This window comes from Cydia splendana, chromosome 5 (genome assembly GCF_910591565.1).
Source record: "Cydia splendana chromosome 5, ilCydSple1.2, whole genome shotgun sequence".
Lineage (NCBI taxonomy): Eukaryota > Metazoa > Arthropoda > Insecta > Lepidoptera > Tortricidae > Cydia > Cydia splendana.
This window is the reverse complement of record NC_085964.1, coordinates 9,610,675-9,628,926: the sequence shown is the minus strand read 5'-3', so window position 1 is coordinate 9,628,926 and position 18,252 is coordinate 9,610,675. Positions and strand designations below refer to the sequence as shown.

The 18,252-nt window shown below is 38.6% G+C and overlaps 1 protein-coding gene across 2 annotated transcripts in view; it reads right to left on the bottom strand.

Annotated features, from left to right (window-relative positions):
- Positions 1-18,252, bottom strand: part of LOC134790656 (E3 ubiquitin-protein ligase MIB1) — a 274,710-nt gene that overhangs the window by 251,826 nt on the left and 4,632 nt on the right. For both annotated transcript variants that reach the window (XM_063761528.1, XM_063761529.1), the window contains exons 4-10: positions 12,571-12,738; positions 12,139-12,246; positions 11,466-11,651; positions 11,026-11,178; positions 10,610-10,751; positions 8,877-9,055; positions 5,980-6,249 (exon numbers count right to left, since the gene is read on the bottom strand). In XM_063761528.1, coding sequence (XP_063617598.1) covers positions 5,980-6,249; positions 8,877-9,055; positions 10,610-10,751; positions 11,026-11,178; positions 11,466-11,651; positions 12,139-12,246; positions 12,571-12,738 — 1,206 coding nt within the window. The remainder of the gene's footprint in view (positions 1-5,979; positions 6,250-8,876; positions 9,056-10,609; positions 10,752-11,025; positions 11,179-11,465; positions 11,652-12,138; positions 12,247-12,570; positions 12,739-18,252) is intronic.

Genomic DNA, 18,252 nt, shown 5'->3' with positions numbered 1-18,252 from the left:
GTTTTCAATCAAAATGTCAGCAGGTCATTAGAAAGTCAGTTTTATTATGTGTTCAAATTACATGCTTAGAGATACTAACTTGGCTATCTGCGCACAACTTATTTCATTCAAAAAGTGGGTCTGTCAAGTATTCTCAAGACGTCGTAGATTTCGCTCCTAAAAGCTCGAGGTTATATTCCAACATTTTAATGAATAAAGAATAAAAAGGTTGAATAAGCTGTAGCTACGTCTATTAAGAGGAGTGGCGTAGGCAGTGATGTACAAACAGAGTCGCGAGGAGGGCATTTAGCCCGTTAAGGTTGATTGTGAGAGCTCGAGCCCGGAGGCAGCGGCCGGCGCGGGCGGCGAGGCTCCGCGGCGACGCCACTCTAACTTAATAAGTACGAGACGCCGCCATCCCTGAATCAAGGTGACGCGCCTTCACAATGCCCTATTCAGATTTAAATAGCTTTACGCCCAATTGCGTTTCAATATGCCGATAGCTCGCCGTGATAGTTATTTCATTAAACAATGATGTCAGAGAAAGTTCTCAGCAGGAATACCGGAGTCGTTTAAGAAATTTCTAATTTCGAAATTATCCGAAGAAGGCACCTACCTAATTAATTTTCTGTTAAGTTTATTGACACAATGCTATTTAATTTTTATTGGACTCGACGAGTATACATTAATCTGGGCGGCAAACGAAACAAAGGTTTTGCTGAGGTTAATTTCTAGACGTTTAGAATATCTGCGAGAGCCTTAACGGAGAACAGCGCTTCTCAGTTAATCAGCGTTCCTAGAGATGCCAAGCGTAGCGTAGCGTTTGTTCGAAACACTGAATTTAACTAACTAAATTTAACCCACTCCGGCTCATACAACAACGAGAAATTGCGTTAAATACTATCTTCTATAGAGCTCTACCTAGATGAGAAACGATAATACAAATCTAAATTATACTTCTTTTTAATTATTTAGGTAGTAACACACCTGAGTCAAATAAAGCTTAATATCTAATTTAAAGTGGGTCAAACATAGAGTTTGTAACGATTTAACGACACTTAAGGAATAAAACTTTGAAGACGGTCCGACTTTGCCCGTACGTCCGTAATAACAGCATCACCTGTTATGTTTTGATTTACGCCCTTGTTAGTATTGTAAAGGCATCCAACACACGCGTTACCGTGAGAGCAATTGAGCGTGACAACTGAAGGTTAGAGGGGCTGGGCGTCAAGGATGGGGCAAAGTTTGGCAATTACGGCGACCGCATGTCTAAGAGCGTCGCAACACTCATTACAGAGGAAACTCGAGCCTAGATTAAAAGTCCAGGAGACACGGGTCTCGGGAAAAGGCATCGCGCGGTTCCGCGGTGGATGAGACGAGGATTAATGCCGACTCAGATCACTTACCTACTGGATATACGATTACGAGCACGTGAGACTCGAGATCGACACACGCGCTCCCGGGCTAGTTTAGTATAAGAGCTTGTCCGCTCGTTTTACGAGCACCTGCGTGTACCTGGGTGCCAAGCCTAGATGCCTAGCGTTTGCGCTACGACATCGACAACGAAACGCTATCTATCGCACTAATATGTAAGAGTGATAGAGAGCATAAAGCGTTTCGTTGTCGTATCACAAACGAGTGGCATCTTGGCTAGGCCCCCTTAGTAACATAAATTATAACACGGGCTATTGTTATAAAATATATGTAGTAAGTATAGAATGCATTTGCGCAGTATGGTACGCGGCAAAATGGATTGTAGCAAAAAAGAGTGTAGGTGTAGTGTAGCAATTGTAAGATGGATTTCAGTAGTACGGCCCGCAGTGTATGATTTGCAAATATAAAAACGTCTATGTATGGTGACATCGCTGTTTTCGTCAACGGTACACAACGGTAACAAAGCGGAGTCTGTATGTGTTAGTCCGAGATGCCGACACGTCTAACCGGGCGTGCTAACATTTCTGCGATACTCACCACGGATTACATATGTTTGAAGGGACGGGAATAATCAACGTTATAAAAGTAGATAAAACCATGGCGCACCGCGGACATTCCTAATTATTCTGGCTTAGAAAAGTTAAACGTATCGAAATCAGTTACGTATGTAGTCATGCACGCTAAGCAAACGAGGTGTTCAAAATTATCTAACCACAACTACATATATTATTATGGGAGTAGAAGCGAGCGTGAAGTGCTGATCATTTTAACCCCTCCAACCTCTTAGCTACTTCTGTAGTTGACTGAACAGTGAAATGTTATCTACATTTAGGTGCCGCGTTAATTAATTGTATAAATTTAACATATCTGAATGTCGAAGTTATAATTTTCAAACTCTTATTGAAATTCACATTCATGCTTAATATTGTTGATTCAATAAATCAAACCCCACGCTTAAACAATAACTCACTGAGTTAGGCATTTGATTGGTTTTTAATTTGTTTTGCACAAATAATAGGACGGTTTTAATTTGTTAGTTTTGTAGTTATTAATAAACTGTTAAAATTTTGAAATATGAGGTTGCAAGCTATATAAGCGAGATACGTAAAAACCTACTCATAAGACATATAGCTAGTACCCCTGTGACCTTTAGATCGCGTAGGTCTGTCAACCCCCACGGCACTCGAATTATCGAACCTGCTCACAAAATTTCACGAGAATGGGAATCGGAAATGTGACCTGTACTTAGAGAACGACCGGATTGCCAGACAATTTCGCCCTAAGTGAAACGGAGGCGTTTCGCTCAGGCTTTGTTCTCGCTCGGTCAATTAGATCATCCTCGTGCCGCCCACCATACAAAATTATAGCCAAGGAAGTTAGAATCTAGTTGTATTTTTAATTGGGTTGAATTTCATTTGTTCCAAAATTTACCGAGGCAAATGAAATGCTACCTAGTTTGTTTTTAATTAAGGTGGACATTCCATCGAAACTGAGTGTACATCCTCATGTACATTGGGCGGCACGAAGATAAAACAATTAGTTATAACAGTGTTTTTATGAATGTTGTCAATTGTTTTCAAATTTTATTTACTCGGCTATTGCAACGAATCGTCTGTCTTATCCGTTACAGGCAAATGATGATGTCATATCATTGTGATGGAAATTGAACAAAATATTTTAGATGAACGAAATATTTGCTTGTTAAATTAAGTACCACAACATATCAACCAAATTCAAGTTTCAGTTTGACGTAGGGCGGTTAGCACTAGTGTTGGTAACTTGGTATTAGGAACTCGAGCCTTTTGAGTCTAAATTTGAAAAACTCGGCTCGTTTTTACGAGACTCAGCGCTTAAAAAACTTCCGAGTCTGTTAAGTCCCGAGTCGAGCCCTTTATTGAGTCTTTTTTAAACGCAACTCAAAAGGACTCGAGCCTCCGAACAAAGACTCCGTCAACAATTTATTGGTTTTACCTAAATAACAGTAAAGAAAATAGGCGTTATTGTATGATTTGTATACCTAATGCATGAATTTTACATAAATACAATAATGCATTTCGAAATTAATTGTAAAAAAAAATCTTCTCTGAAAAGGACTCAAGTCTCTCCAAAAGACTCGGGTCTATAATAAGTTGAAGTTTACTCGAGTTTCGTCTTAATTGAGTCTTAAAGCAGAGGACTCAATGAACTCGAGTCTTAACCAACCTAGTGTTAGCACTAAACTAACATTAATTCTACATTTTCGTATTCAGTTGTTAATAGGTCCCTTTATAAGTTTATATGGAACGAGCCAGTTACAGTAATTAATCCGTCCTAAGGTTTAATTTAGTTGTGCGCGCCCTTGGGAAAAACTTTATCGGCATAAGCGGATTTGAACAAATGATAAGCTTGTAAATTAATGAGTGAACTTGAGTGAAGTTACCTATAGTTAAATAATATAAGTATTATCTTATATAGGTAGGAACAAAACAGTGTAAACCATCATAAAAAACCGGACCAGTGCGACTCGGACTCGCCCACCGAGGGTTCCGTACTTTTTAGTATTTGTTGTTATAGCGGCAACAGAAATACATCATCTGTGAAAATTTCAACTGTCTATCACGGTTCATGAGATACAGCCTGGTGACAGACAGACGGAGAGACGAACAGTGGAGTCTTAGTAATAGGGTCCCGTTTTTACCCTTTCAAAAAAAATCATCAAAATCAAAATATACTTTATTCATGTAGGCCTAGCAACAAGCTCTTATGAATCGTAATTGATCTTAATCTAATTATCAGAGCAATTTATTGATGTTAATATTATTCCATAATAAAATTGGATTATTATACATATCAAATTTAACACTAAGAATTTCACAAAAGGATCGTCAAACATTAAAAAGATTGTACTTATAAAAAAATACTAGTCTAGAATTTCTAGAATAAAATCTAAATCTAAATGTCAAAAAAAAACTTGCTTAACTTTGGGTACGGAACCCTAAAAATTAACCCTTTTAGCGTGTTTCATGGTTCTTTGAAAGATTTTTCTGGTTCCTATGATACAAGTATTGCTATGCGAGATACTGTGTTATGGCTTGATGAGGTAACACTTTATTGATGATTAGGAGAAATTTTCCCATCTTAACTTATTCGATGTGCAGCCTCCGGCTAGGGATTTATAGTCGCACGCTCTTACCGCTAGGCTACCATAGCAAGTAACAGCGTTTAATAATGCATTTGTATTTTCAGACGACAAAAAGTAGATTTTAGCTTCAATTTAACCTCCGGTTATTTTAAAGTTTACGAAGCAAGGCTAATTAACTAAACGCGCGAAAGTGTTTGAGAAGAAAGATCTATTTTTAAATTGAAAAAAGTTGGGCGAGAGTGTTGGCGGACTGTTAGCAGTTAAACGACTTCTATGCAAAACATTAACGCGAATGGAGGCGAAATTCCTAAGTGGACACGGCCGTTTAGGTATGACAACGAATTAGAAAATATTTGCATAATTGCAAGCTGTCAAAATCAATACGTAATTGCGCCTCTGTATCTACATATGGACATATGACAGGATTGAATGTCATCGTACGTCTGCTTGTCAACTAGGGCAGGTATGTAGCGAACGCGCGCCAATTAGGGCGCAGGCTATGATGCATGTTGATTTCCAAATAACGACACAAAACGAAAAGTACCTCTCTTGTCGATGTTTTGGTTAAGGGCTCATTTAGACTGTGATGCTCTCGCATGCGATTTTCATTACATTGCGGGTTTTGGTCGGTCGGTTGAATTGGACGTAACCAACAGTCCGCAATGTAACTAAAATCGCATGCGAGTTCGCGCGCCGTCTAAATCAGCCCTTAAAGTAAGAAAAGCTAGGATACTTTGGGTACAAAATGTATGTATGATATTTAAATTGTCTATAATTATGTGATTTGAGGTCTGTCCGTCGACCATTAGCGAGCTGCGATGAGCGAGTTTTTATGACAGTTAAAAAAAACGTCCTCATTAGCAGAGTGGACAGCCGGCGCTCTACGATTAAAATAAGTACATATACGCCTTATCAAACGAGCGCATGGATCACTTCCAGGTGGCCTTATGTCACGTGGTACGAATGTTCATTTTTCGAAGCTTTATAATAGGTATAAGTCATTTAATTATCCGAACGCTATAGAAGAGAATTATGGATTTATCCACGTGATAAAATAAGTGTCATTTTTTATTTTAACACCATGCGATTGAAAGAGACAGACACTGTCATGTCGACAAATATGACCATCATATTCGTACTGACCTGCATACTCAGATGCACAGCGAGCTGTAGGAACGTCCTGACGACGCTCAGATAACACTTACTCACTGCTACATGCAGCGGATTTTGCCGCCGCCTTTTAAATTTGCTCCAGCCGCGGCAAAAGCGCGGAAAGCCGAAAGTTCTTCTTCGAATGCGCAGTGGTGGCCGCCGCGCGGTCACTGTCGCGGTATTCAAAGACCGCCCCGCTGCGCTAGGCTACTAAATGCCATCATGGTGCAAATCTCGATATTTTTAAACTTAACAACATACGTAATTTTTTGTCACCTTAACCTAAAACTAACCTGCAAACTCGGATGCACAGCGAGCTGTAACAACGTCCTGACGACGCCCAGGTGTCCCTTATTCACTGCTATATGCAGCGGAGTCTGCCGCCGCCTATTCCTCGCGTTTAAATCTGCTCCAGCAGCGGCAAGGGCCCGAAGAGCCGAGGGTTCATCTCCGAACGCGGCGTGGTGGGCCGCGCGGTCACCGTCGCGGTCCTCCGCGTCCGCGTCCGCGCCCGCCTCGACCAGCGCGCGGATCACTTCCAGGTGGCCGTTTTGAGCTGCCGCCTGACAAACAAAATGACCATGTTATTCAAAATATGGTTATTCGTGTAACTGGAAGGCGGAAAATGTAGATGCGATTTTTCACAAAAGACAGGAAACTTGAGTGAAAAGTTTAGATTTCGTGTACTTTTATAGTGACACAAATGGCTGGCCTTACTATACCTAGACACGGAAGAGACAACGTTTGCGTGTGTGTGTCGACAATATTGTGTGCACGTTGCATCATCATCATCATCATTCTCTCGCCCGTCATCTCTTCTTTCACTTGCGTTCGTTTCATATCATCTCTCACACAGTCCCACAGTCCTTAATTCCCTCCACATTCATTCGTAATACCTTTCTCGTCACATGACTTTCATCCCTCCGCATCACATGATTTGCTCTTACTTTTTCTACAACGACAATGCACTTTAGAGTTTAGAGTTCCAAGCACTTAATGGGTTACAAGTCTTCGTTTATCATTAGCGGGATCGTACCCCTGTTATGGTAGTATTGGTAGTCCTGGTGGTATATAAAAAGGACTCGGGCTTTAATCAAACATTTTTTTTTAACTCAAACGCATCATTCCAGAAACACTTTCAACTTTGTGGTACAGAGATAATTTAATGGCTGAATTTGTAGTGCAAACAAGCCCGCTACTACAAGTGTTGTTACGAAGTTACCAGCGGAAAAATAAAGAACTTGCACAAAATTACCGCTTTACAGCTTAGCATCTCGTAAACGCTACATAATAGCATAAGAGAGTTTAGGACATTGTCACCGGCGTTTTATATCAACGACACGAGCGAAGAACTTGTTGAGTAACATAGTATAAAATCGTGATTACCCTTGTAAACCACGTATTGGTAGCAATATAGACTAAAATGTAACGAATAATTAATAATTGGGATTGCACCTGTGGGGAGACACTCCTCCTTTCGAGCAAACTCGGCTCCGTTCGGCTCAGCATTGCTTCGAGCAATTATTAGGGTTGGCTCCACTTGACGTCCTTTTGCGTGCACGACCACAGATAAGATAATCACTTAAATTTTGACAACCCTAAATAGCCGAAAGGGATAGTGTCATACATAAGAAAGGGATAGCATTATTCGTCCCTGAATCGCTCTCAAACTTCGGTTTTATAGGTTTTGTCCTTTCTGTACGGTAGTACTATTATTTATTCTGTGATTGCACACACAAGTAAAAATAATAAGGGATTATAATTTGAAATTAAACATGGCGCTGACAGTTTCATATCTATATAAGAGCTATTTCTCAGCGATGTACCTCTTTCTCACATTTTAACGATAAGAGTAGCTATTACATATAATAAAAGGACTTATTGATATAATTTATTAATTCCAGCTGGGTTTATGCAAATAAGTACAGTAGAGTCCGGTTATAACGACGCTCAAGGGACCGCTGATATTACGTCGTACTAACCGGACGTCGTACAAAACGAACTGCCAATTTTAATATATATTTTTTATCAAAATAATTACATCATTTTGTATTTATTAATACTTATTCGATAATCAGAGAAAAAAAAAACATTTCTTTTAAAATATTTATTTTAGAAGAAGCCACTTTTCAAGGTACGCGTACTCACTCGTCATCCGCAAATTACTCGAATCCCGTAAAATATAAAGTCGTAATTCTTGGGGATCTAATCAAGATGACGTTGTTTTATCACACAGTTCCTATGGCCACCTCCTGTGTCCATCATCAGATCAGCTCGAAGGTACTTACCTACCAAAATATGTATTGCATTGTCACACAATACTTACATAATTATGTATGTGAAGTTTAAGCTCAATTGAATAATGGGAATTGGGTTTTATTTAGTTTGCAAAATTACGAAAAATCACATGACTATTTCATCTTGCTCCGTATAGGCAAAAGGGGGAGGGTAGTTGGATGCGCGGGACGGAGTAAGCTTCTTACCAACAATTTATTTGTAAAAACTACGTCGCTCGTCGTTGTAACCGGACTTGATGGACGGATTTTGAGTCAATTTCCGTCGTTAAAAGCGATCGGCCGTTATAAGCGGAGTCGTAATAAACGGTTGTGCTTTCATAGTAGCTTGTACTAAAACCAAACAAGTGCCTATACTTTCGTCGCTATAAGCGGTTGGTTGTTATATGCGGAGTCGTACTAACCGGACTCTACTGTATTTAATTTAGTAACCTTAAACTACTATGGTTGAAGATAATGTCAGTTAAATTCAATTACTCACTTAATTAACATAGATAAAAAAACCGGCATTGGTCTTAATTGTAAGCGCAACTGAAATAAGCAGTCGCGTTCCCATACCAAATTTGTGCGGGAGCGCTTATGTGTGGTGACCTTGATTGTCTTATAGGGGCCGTTCGCGTTGGACTAGTTGGTGGCACGGATCGGAACTGGTTTTTCGCAAAAACTTAGAAATAACCATATTTTTCGAATAAGTTTATACTTCAAATGTAGGATTCAGTTAGGTAACGACTTCGTATTATTAGATTGCCCAATTAGAAATGAAGTAATCAACAAAGAACGAAAAAATTCCGTTTCCGTTCCCATACAAAAAATACCGGTATCCGATCCCTGGTTGGTGGTCACACTGTGGCGGCCTCCTCGTCCGTGCGCACTGGTGTCCCGCGTACAGCACCTACCTGCAGCGCGGTGTGTCCGCCGAAGACGCCGTTGACGTCGGCGGGCGCGTCGGCGCGCGCCAGGATGTCGGCGCAGCGCGGCGCGTCGCCGTTCGTGGCCGCCTTCACCAGCTCCTCGCTAGTGTCCCCCGTCACGTGCGTCTCGAATAGCTTCTTCAGGAGCGCCGACAGGCGCTCGCCTAAGTTATACACAATCATTTCATTAACTACATCATCACGGGGGTTAGAGCATTTAATAACTGGAGTCGCCTTTAAGAGCTTACCCCTCTGCCGAAAAACTTGCACAATTGTGCAAACTTTTGTATGGACTGACATGGCTATTTGTACATTACGTATAAATCATGTAGAAACAGCAATACATTTGACGTTCCCTCCCCCGCAAAAATCGGCAGACTGTTTCGTACAGAAAATGACAGCCATGACATCTCCAGTTACTAAATGCTCTAAGTCACCGGACCATATCTAAAACACTAATTTTGCACGAGGACAACGCGTCTTGAAAATGGCTATAATAATGTTAAGGCGTCTCTAGAAATTTCGATTCTCTGCAAACTTCAAACAAATTACAATAAACTCCAGCTTTGACTTTCAGTTAGGCCTCAAGTGTCTTCAAAGACTACCAAGGCTAGATGCGCCATGATAAATATAAATTCCAGCATAACTGCAAAATTTCTAACAGTGAGTACTCACGCAAAATATGCGCTACGGTCGCCTCCAGAAACTCGCGAACTAAATTGACATGAGTTTGACAAATAAAATGATACCAGGAATAGCAAAGAAAAAATAGTCACGAGTATATGTCGATAAAATAATATCGATAAAAAGATATTGCACTTCCTACCCATGTGATAATTATAAAGGGGTCATAAACGATTTCGATTTATATGAATGTGACGAGAAAAGTGGTTGATTCGATTGTAAGATTGTGACGTTACCGATCAAATCAGGAGGTGCGGATGCGAAATTGACAAATTTCAATGTTAGTATGCAGGTTTGGGGGCAACTTGTTTATTTCAAGAGCTCGGTTGTCGCCATAAATCTAAAATTGTTGATTTAATTTTATACATGTGGCCGGTAGATGAGATTGATCCATAATAAAAAAATATTTAAATTCTGATCTAATTGTCAACTTGAATATCCAGTTTAGGGAATGGTCTTTACAATCGAAGCAATAGGGATCACCGAGACGATATTTTAATTTTAGCGTCCACACCACACAAATTAAATGAGAAATTAATCACATTGTACGAAATATTTCCCGGTCTTGGACGGCCTTTTTTTTTTGTATTTTAAGCCAAACTCACTGTTTCTATGTTATCATCTACAACTTGTTACTCTAGCTGTAAGTTTTCCTAACAAATAAAACAAAATAAAATATTTATTTAATTACAATATGTTCATCTAATATCCTTGTCTCTATTACTATAAAATTGCACAATTTTCGAAATACCAAGTAACATTTGTAAAATAACTTAAATTACTTAAAGATACATTTTAACTGACCGCGCAATAGTAGCGCCCCTAGCGGTAAATTCTCGCGATATTCTCTAATTCAAACTTTTTTGAAAATATCGATATGCACAGCACTGGCCAAACTGTGGTATCATTTGTGTACATTGACCTGTCAATTTAGTTCGCGAGATTCTGGAGGCAACTTTAGTCGAAGATATGTGCTAGTCGTCGAGTTGCAGAAACCTGCCCGAAATACAATAGAACAGTCAAACTAAACTTACCTGAAGAGTTTTCCGGAATGGTACCGATTGAGGAGACTTTGGTGACAGCGTTGGGGTTGTAGGTCCACGACGTATTGCACACTTCCACTTTCAGATCGTTGTCGTGGTAAATCTGCTGTACGCGACCTATTTTTCCGAGAGTCTGTAACAAATATAAAGTTTAATCATTGAAAAAAGTTTTCTGATAACTTGATTAGAAACAGCAAAATTAGACATTAACAATTGTCAACTACGGAGAAAATAAATGTTTGGCAATTGTTTTCGTGTCACCCCGATAAGTTAGTCTAGGCCTTGGTGGTCATTTTGGTGATCAGATTGACTCCGTGCTCTGGGTACCCCTTGGCGTGGTGCATCTGCCCAATTAACGCGTCTTTGTCCATGTTTGAAGTGAGTTACAGTTGTAATGGTTCACTAACCGGAGCCATAGCCTCGGCCCACTCGCCGTGTCCACGCTGCAGCGCCTTGACCCGCTCCTGGTCGGCGCACACCTGCACGAGGTCGCCGACGGCGAAGCCACTGGAGGCTGTGCCGCTGCCCGATGCTGACGCGCTCATGTTGCCGCTGCATACCTGTAACGACACCGAATAATTTACGGCTGGTACTCCATGGATGCCGAAGCATATAAGGTTACTTCTTTTCCATTTTGGAACAGAACCCTAAAACCACCAGACACTCTTGTCAGCTATGGTGCTTGTTTGCCTAAACCTAGAGATGCCGAGGGATGCAGAGATACTACCGGCTCAAGTTAAATTCATTGATTGCTGTGTGTTCGTCGTGGCCGACAACAGAGCTAACTGGTGATTCAGAGAAACTATAACATGCTTTCAATGCAGTTTCGAGACCAATATAACTATACCTTAGTTAAAACAGCGGGGTTAAATGTCCACCGGTTGCCGCTGGGATACGTAACAACGATATCATGGTCCTCGTCGATACCGACGACGGTGCCAGTGGTCCCGAGACACTCGAACATGCCGTCCGTCCAGCCGCCGTGCCCGATTTGCAGCGACTGCACGATTTCGAGATCCAGATCGACGTTCACCTGAAATTAAAAGTACCAATAAGATTCCACATATAATACTTGTAAATAAGACAATGATGAATCAAGACGGTTTGTTTACAGTTTGTGCCAGTGGCGCTCACTACGCAGAGTTTTGCTTTTTAGGATATTCGTACGATGCAATAATTCATTCATACCATACAGTTGAATTGGATAACTATGACCTATATTTGCAAATCTGTATCTACCTACAATTAAGTAAGAATGCTCAGTATTGTGTTACAACAAAGATGCATTGCTGATGACGATAGTGCAACAAAGCATGAGGTGATCTCAATCTAATATTTTCACATTTTTCAATTATTTATTTACATCTTTTAGCAAAATCTATACTGTCATTTAGCTAAACGAATTGCGTTGGGTTAACCTATAAACTTCGCTAACAAGATTTAGATTACGACTATTTATTAATAAAACTTTTTCTTATGAATACATTGAATAATGTGAAAATCTAAAAAGTTTTTCTTACCTGATCACCAACTTGCAGCCCATGAGGGCCCGTGCGACCAGGGCCTAGCTCTCCCAATAGCGGAAGATGTTCCTTGTATACGTTTTGACCTTTTACGTCATTCATAACCTGGAAACAAAACACAGAAGACTTGATTTTTCAAAATTTCATTACATTTCACCAAATAAGACTAAAATATAACTGATACAACTTTTCTTTTTGGAATATTCCACGAAATTGTAAACCGTTGTCCCATACAAAGGCGAATTTTCTGAAGATTTGCAGGTATAGGAGTTTTTTTTTCAGCCACCATTAAAAATAATAATCTACTTGAAAATTTAAAAAAAATTGGTAATATACGAAATAATATGTTTGTAGGGGACAGCTCATGGAATGCCCCTTTTAGTTACTGAACTATTTAATTCTTATTAATAGTATAGTATAGTGTATTACCTTAAGGTCAGCCATTCCCTCAAATCCAACTCTGTAAAGGTTCTTAGCTCCATTGTCCCAGACCACATAAGCAGCTGATCGCGGACTGGCTGCAGACCAGTCTTGGATCTCATTCACTTTCCCTCTTCTGCCGTTTCCGCCATCTTGGTCTTCCCATTGCCAGTCAACCTTTAAACATTGTAATAGAATATTAACAATAGAATATTATGAACATTCCCCAATCCGGCTGGTCCCCGTGGGGAGTACGACCAACACCCGCTAGAAAAAGTAAACCGAAATGCAAAAATACCGAAATATAAAAACGAAATGTAAAAACAAAAGTAACTTAATAATAAAAACTTTTTACAAAAAAAATGAAACCGACTTCAAAAAGGATGAAATAAAATATTATCCTTTTTTATGTCTATGCGTTACCAACTGATATGTTTGAAGTCGGTGCCAAGCCAAATTTTGAAGCATACCATAACTTTGGTGCGATATGCTTATCGAAATAAGGATTTACCTACGTTGGATTGCCTTACACGACGACAATGAACGTACTTTCTGTAGGTACAGTCGATGTTAAAAATATGTTTAAGTACAGTTTTCGCCTTATTACAAAGGAGTAAGGTGCAAAAGTGTAAACATATCATTGACGTCGACTGGACCTAAGAAAACACCTCAGAACACACGATTAAACCTTCTTGGCGCAGTTTAGTTTTTTTGCCCTCGTATTTTTTAAAGAGCATTTCTTACTAATGCTCGAACAGTCTATAGCACGCAAGTGTGGGATTGGGACTGAGTTATTTCCCGTCCCTTATCCAGAGGACTACATTTCAAAATATAAAACAATTCAAGGAATTTACCTTCTTGCCAAATTTCACCTAAAGCGGTTCAGTTGTTTAGCCATGAAAAGGCGACAAAGAGGCAGAATTCTTTACACATTTTTGACTGGTATTGTTACTACTTGGCTTGGCACCGACTTCAAACATATCAGTTGGTAACGCATAGACATAAAAAAGGATAATATTTTATTTCATCCTTTTTGAAGTCGGTTTATTTTTTTTTTGTAAAAAGTTTTTATTTTACCATTTTTGATTTTTAACGCATTGTTAAGAGCGCGACGCATGAATGAAAAACAAGATCATGTTTAACACTAAATTCGTGTACCTATTACTTTAGTAAATATGTAATCAGGAATTTTCTCGAGTCCATCTGGGAAATTATAATTCCTGTCAACTAAATCCATCCGCCCGCCCCGCCACTGACCCAATCCCTCAGCCCCCCGATCACTCAACCTTACAGCACATCAACCCCTGATCAAGGAACCCCTCGATTCTGAACCAGCAACCCTTCAACCGCCATTCCCCGACCCCTTAACTCCTAACTAGGGCTTCCAAATACCGGACTTCTTTCAATACCGGTATTAATACCGAAACTGACTTCATCAATACCGGGATCCCGGGATCCCGGTATTGACTATGAATCGCTTAAAATCTTTGAGTTTTATTAAAAAAAAGGCTCACTGTAACACCAGATATGTATGTCTTTAGCTTAGGATATTAAACAATAATCGCCGTCTGCAATAATAGGGAATATTACGCAAAACTCTGCATAGAGGGCGTCACTAACTCAATCACATGGCCTACCGTGAAACACTACAATCGAAAGTTCCGTTTCTACCTCTCTATCACTCTTGCTTATTCGATCGATAGAGAAACAGATAACGAAATTACGATTTTCGCGTTTCGCGGTAAGCCACCTGTAAACAAACCGCCTTGATGCATGAATGTCATAGTAAAACTTGTCAAAAGGAAGGCGTAGTATGTATAAGTTACTTTATGGTTTACTAAACAAATTAGTGCTGCACTCTGGCGGTAGAACATTGCAGTAATACTAGGGAGTATTACTGCAATGTATTATCATTTGTACCAGCTTACCACGAGTTTGACATTGATATATTCGCTAGCATGTGTGTAACTTACTTCCTATGCATCTCGCTCGTACTAACCTTAGTGTGAACGAGATGCATAAAAAGTTACATTTAGATGCATAAGACGTTAGCGAATATGACAACGTCAAACTCGTGGTAAGGCTACAGTTGCAGTACATTAAATTGGTGGTTTTCGGAAGCAAATGCTCGAGTTACTTTAGAAAACCCCGAAATCACTTAACACGTGCCTTTAAAAATTGAGGAGTTCCCTCAATTCCTCATGGATTCCATCATCAGACCAGAACCAAAAATAATACGGAAACATCTTGGAGTTAACTTCTTCCAAACAAAAAAAGAATTACTCAAATTGGATCACAAAAGCCGGAGTAATCGCTGAACCATAAAGTAATAAGTAAAGAAAGAGAAGTAACTCCATAGTCACACTCACATGTTTGACTAATCAAAGCATAGATGGCATTACTATACACTCATGAAAAATAATATTGATGAATTCGTCACATTGTTTCACTTAAATAACCCAATTCGTAATATTTATAAATATGAAACTTAATCGTACAAAATTATCACTTTATAACACCTAAAATTGGAAAATCATTTAAGGCAATTTTTACCAGTCGGCTACTTGAATCAGCTTGAATTGATGGAACCTTTTTTTGTAAGTTAAATGACTAAATAACGAACGTCGTATTCCGGTAGATGGCGCGTGCGCAAGGTGCACACCAGTGCGTGCCAGTGTATGCTAAACAAAGTTGCCATATTGACGAAAAAAAAGAGAAACCTAAAATTTATATACAAGCACGGATTCCGATTAAAAATAAATATTGCTAAAAAACTACATTTTTATACTTCAAACTTCTTTTTTACAGTTTCCAAAACACATACAACATACAATAAATGACTTGACACCGTTCATCTACGGTTGAAAATCACAACGGCGACAATTAATTTTATGTGGATGGGATTGTTTAAATTTCTCAGCTTATGTTGCCTACATTACAAATTTCAAATCTGGAAAGTCTATTTGAACATTTCATTAGGTACTAGAGCCTGTGTGGAAGGAGAAGAGTCGTAGGGTTTTCGCATAGACTCTGCATAATTGAAGAATTTTAGTTATATAAATCAACCATTACACTCCATAGCTCTACTCATTAATTATACAAAACTAGACTAGAACATGAACTAGACTAAAGGAATATTTTTATTTATTTTTTGGTTCATTGAAATGGCAACCTGACACTACACTAACTCGAATAATGAGTAGGTACACAATGCAACGACAGGATGCGACGTTGTCTAGTCAGTGGTTTGGCGGTCATTGCGATTTGGCAACGCCGCGTGGTTCAGAATTACAGATACACACAAATTTATTATCAAGATTGTGTTCGCATAACGTTCCGTTTCAAATTCTTATTATGACCACGGTAAAATAAATTAAGTATATCTTAGCTAATATAAATAACAACAACGTATTATTGTATTTCTAATAAAATGTTCTACAAAAAATATACTTAGTTTTTAGGCTGTTGCTAGAATGGACGCATGTATTTAAATTACAAATTATGTTCACTAGGGAGCCAACTGCGTAAATAGAAACTGTACCAAGTACGGGTTGTAATTCTATTAAAACAGTAGGGCTACCGCCAATACCGAAAATCGTCAATTGCGGGCATTTTTCTCTGTCACTCTAATTGCGCCTTCATTGGAGTAAAAGAGTAAGATCCCCGCAATTTGCGAATTTCGGTTTTCGCGGTAGCCCCTCAGTACCCTACTTCGGGGTGTTGTTATAATGCTGCTTCTTAAAAAACGACTGGAAATTTTAGGCATGTATTTTAAAATTCAAACATTATAGTAGATTTATATTTAAAAAGTATTTTTGGACATATTATTTTTATTTGATCCATTAACATGTGCAATTAAGAAGCAGAAACAATAATGACATGACAGATATATTTAGGGAGACTAAAAAAATCAATGGCAACACTAAAAATAAACTGTCAGAGGGCCTACCGCGAACCACGTTCGACGTGTTGCCTCTCTGTCGCTGTAAATTCGTACTTAAGTGTGACAGGGAGGCAACATGTCGTACGTGGGTCGCGATAGGCCCTCGGGACCATGGCGTCGACGGCCGCCTACCGCGTAGCGTCTGTTTATGTTTATAACATCATTATGATTTTTTTTTATTTCATGTGTTAAATTTAGTTCGGTTCGGTATTTGATATTATTCGAAATGTAGTTCACAATAGGTACTGAATTCCTGTGGATTCCTGAAGTACCATCAGAATTAAACTAAAGCAGGTCAAACAAACCTGAGGAGAGGGTGTTTGCCAATCAGTGATGAATATTGCCTGCAATGGATTAATAATATGCATCAGGTAAGTTTATTAAAGGTTATTTAATGTAAACTACTGAAACATTTTAACATATTCAACGCTCTATACATATAACTTTTTATTTTAACCTCTTGTCAATCCCGAACTAACGACCGTGAACACGGTTAGGTACCTATGTAAATTTGAGTGGTGCTTTGACATTATTTACTGTCGAAAATAATGAAGCAAATCACTCATGGCTGGTTTTACTTTAGTGAACGGAATTTATTGGTTATGTAATCTATTGGTTGCTCAGTTATTAGTAAAATAAGAGTATAATTATTCTGTAACTATAAGTTTTCCAGTTCTTAATTTCAAACCATGTAAGATAATCCTCAGTAACATTTTACTGAATCTATGTAAGTTGTTAATATAATCTAGTTTTACCAACAGAAAGGTCTTAATGTAAGGTTGTTTTATTTTTTTTTGAAAAGTAACAATTTTTAGAAAATACAGATGTAGTTCTAAACACTCAAGTTACGGACTTTATTTTGAAAACATAATGATTTTTATGATGAATGCTTGCTTTCCTTGCAAAAATGTAGTAAAAATTAGGGACCGTTACCGGTATCCGGTATAACTAATAATAAAATATCACATAGCATTCACAGTATTTTTTTTTTATTTTAGATTAGTATTTAGGTAAGGATAGTGATTGATAAGATAGCTAAATTAAATGCAAAAATATAGTGAATAGAATCAGGAATCAAAAATATACATAAACAACCGTGATACCGAAATTGAACACCCGTTAATTTGTATGAAAAATATACTGGTATTCGGTCCCTGGTCAGAATTGTATCTTTAAAATATTTTTGTATGCAACAAATTATTTTTTTGATTTCAGGTGCTCCCATTCTAGCTCCTATCACCCGAAAAGCGAACAATTGGAAATATTTTTTAAATTTAGAAGGGGAAACAAAATCGGGTCGTTAAACATCGTACGCCTGCTAACCAATGGATAGAGTTACTACTGGTCAATGTATTATATCTGACTGAGCTGGAACGAGGCCAAGATGGATGCTCAAGACAGAAAAGCGTGGAAGGATGTTGTGGAGGCCCTACACATCTACGGGTTGCCGTTGAACAATCAACAACAACAATGTATTATATCTGAAAAAATTAAGTGACAAAATATAATTTATATGGAATAAGAGGAGAAACATGAAATTGTCAATTCCTGCTTCAATGGATGCAGATTGATGCAATGAAAAATTTTTAATTAGTTATTAATACCCATTAATAAATTTTATCCTTATTTCAATCCATGCTTTATTTTTGTCTACCCACCTTCATTATATTTGCTGAATTGCCACAACTGTGTTCTGTGTTCAATGACAGTTGACAACAGGATCCTATTTGCTGTAACTATAATTTGTA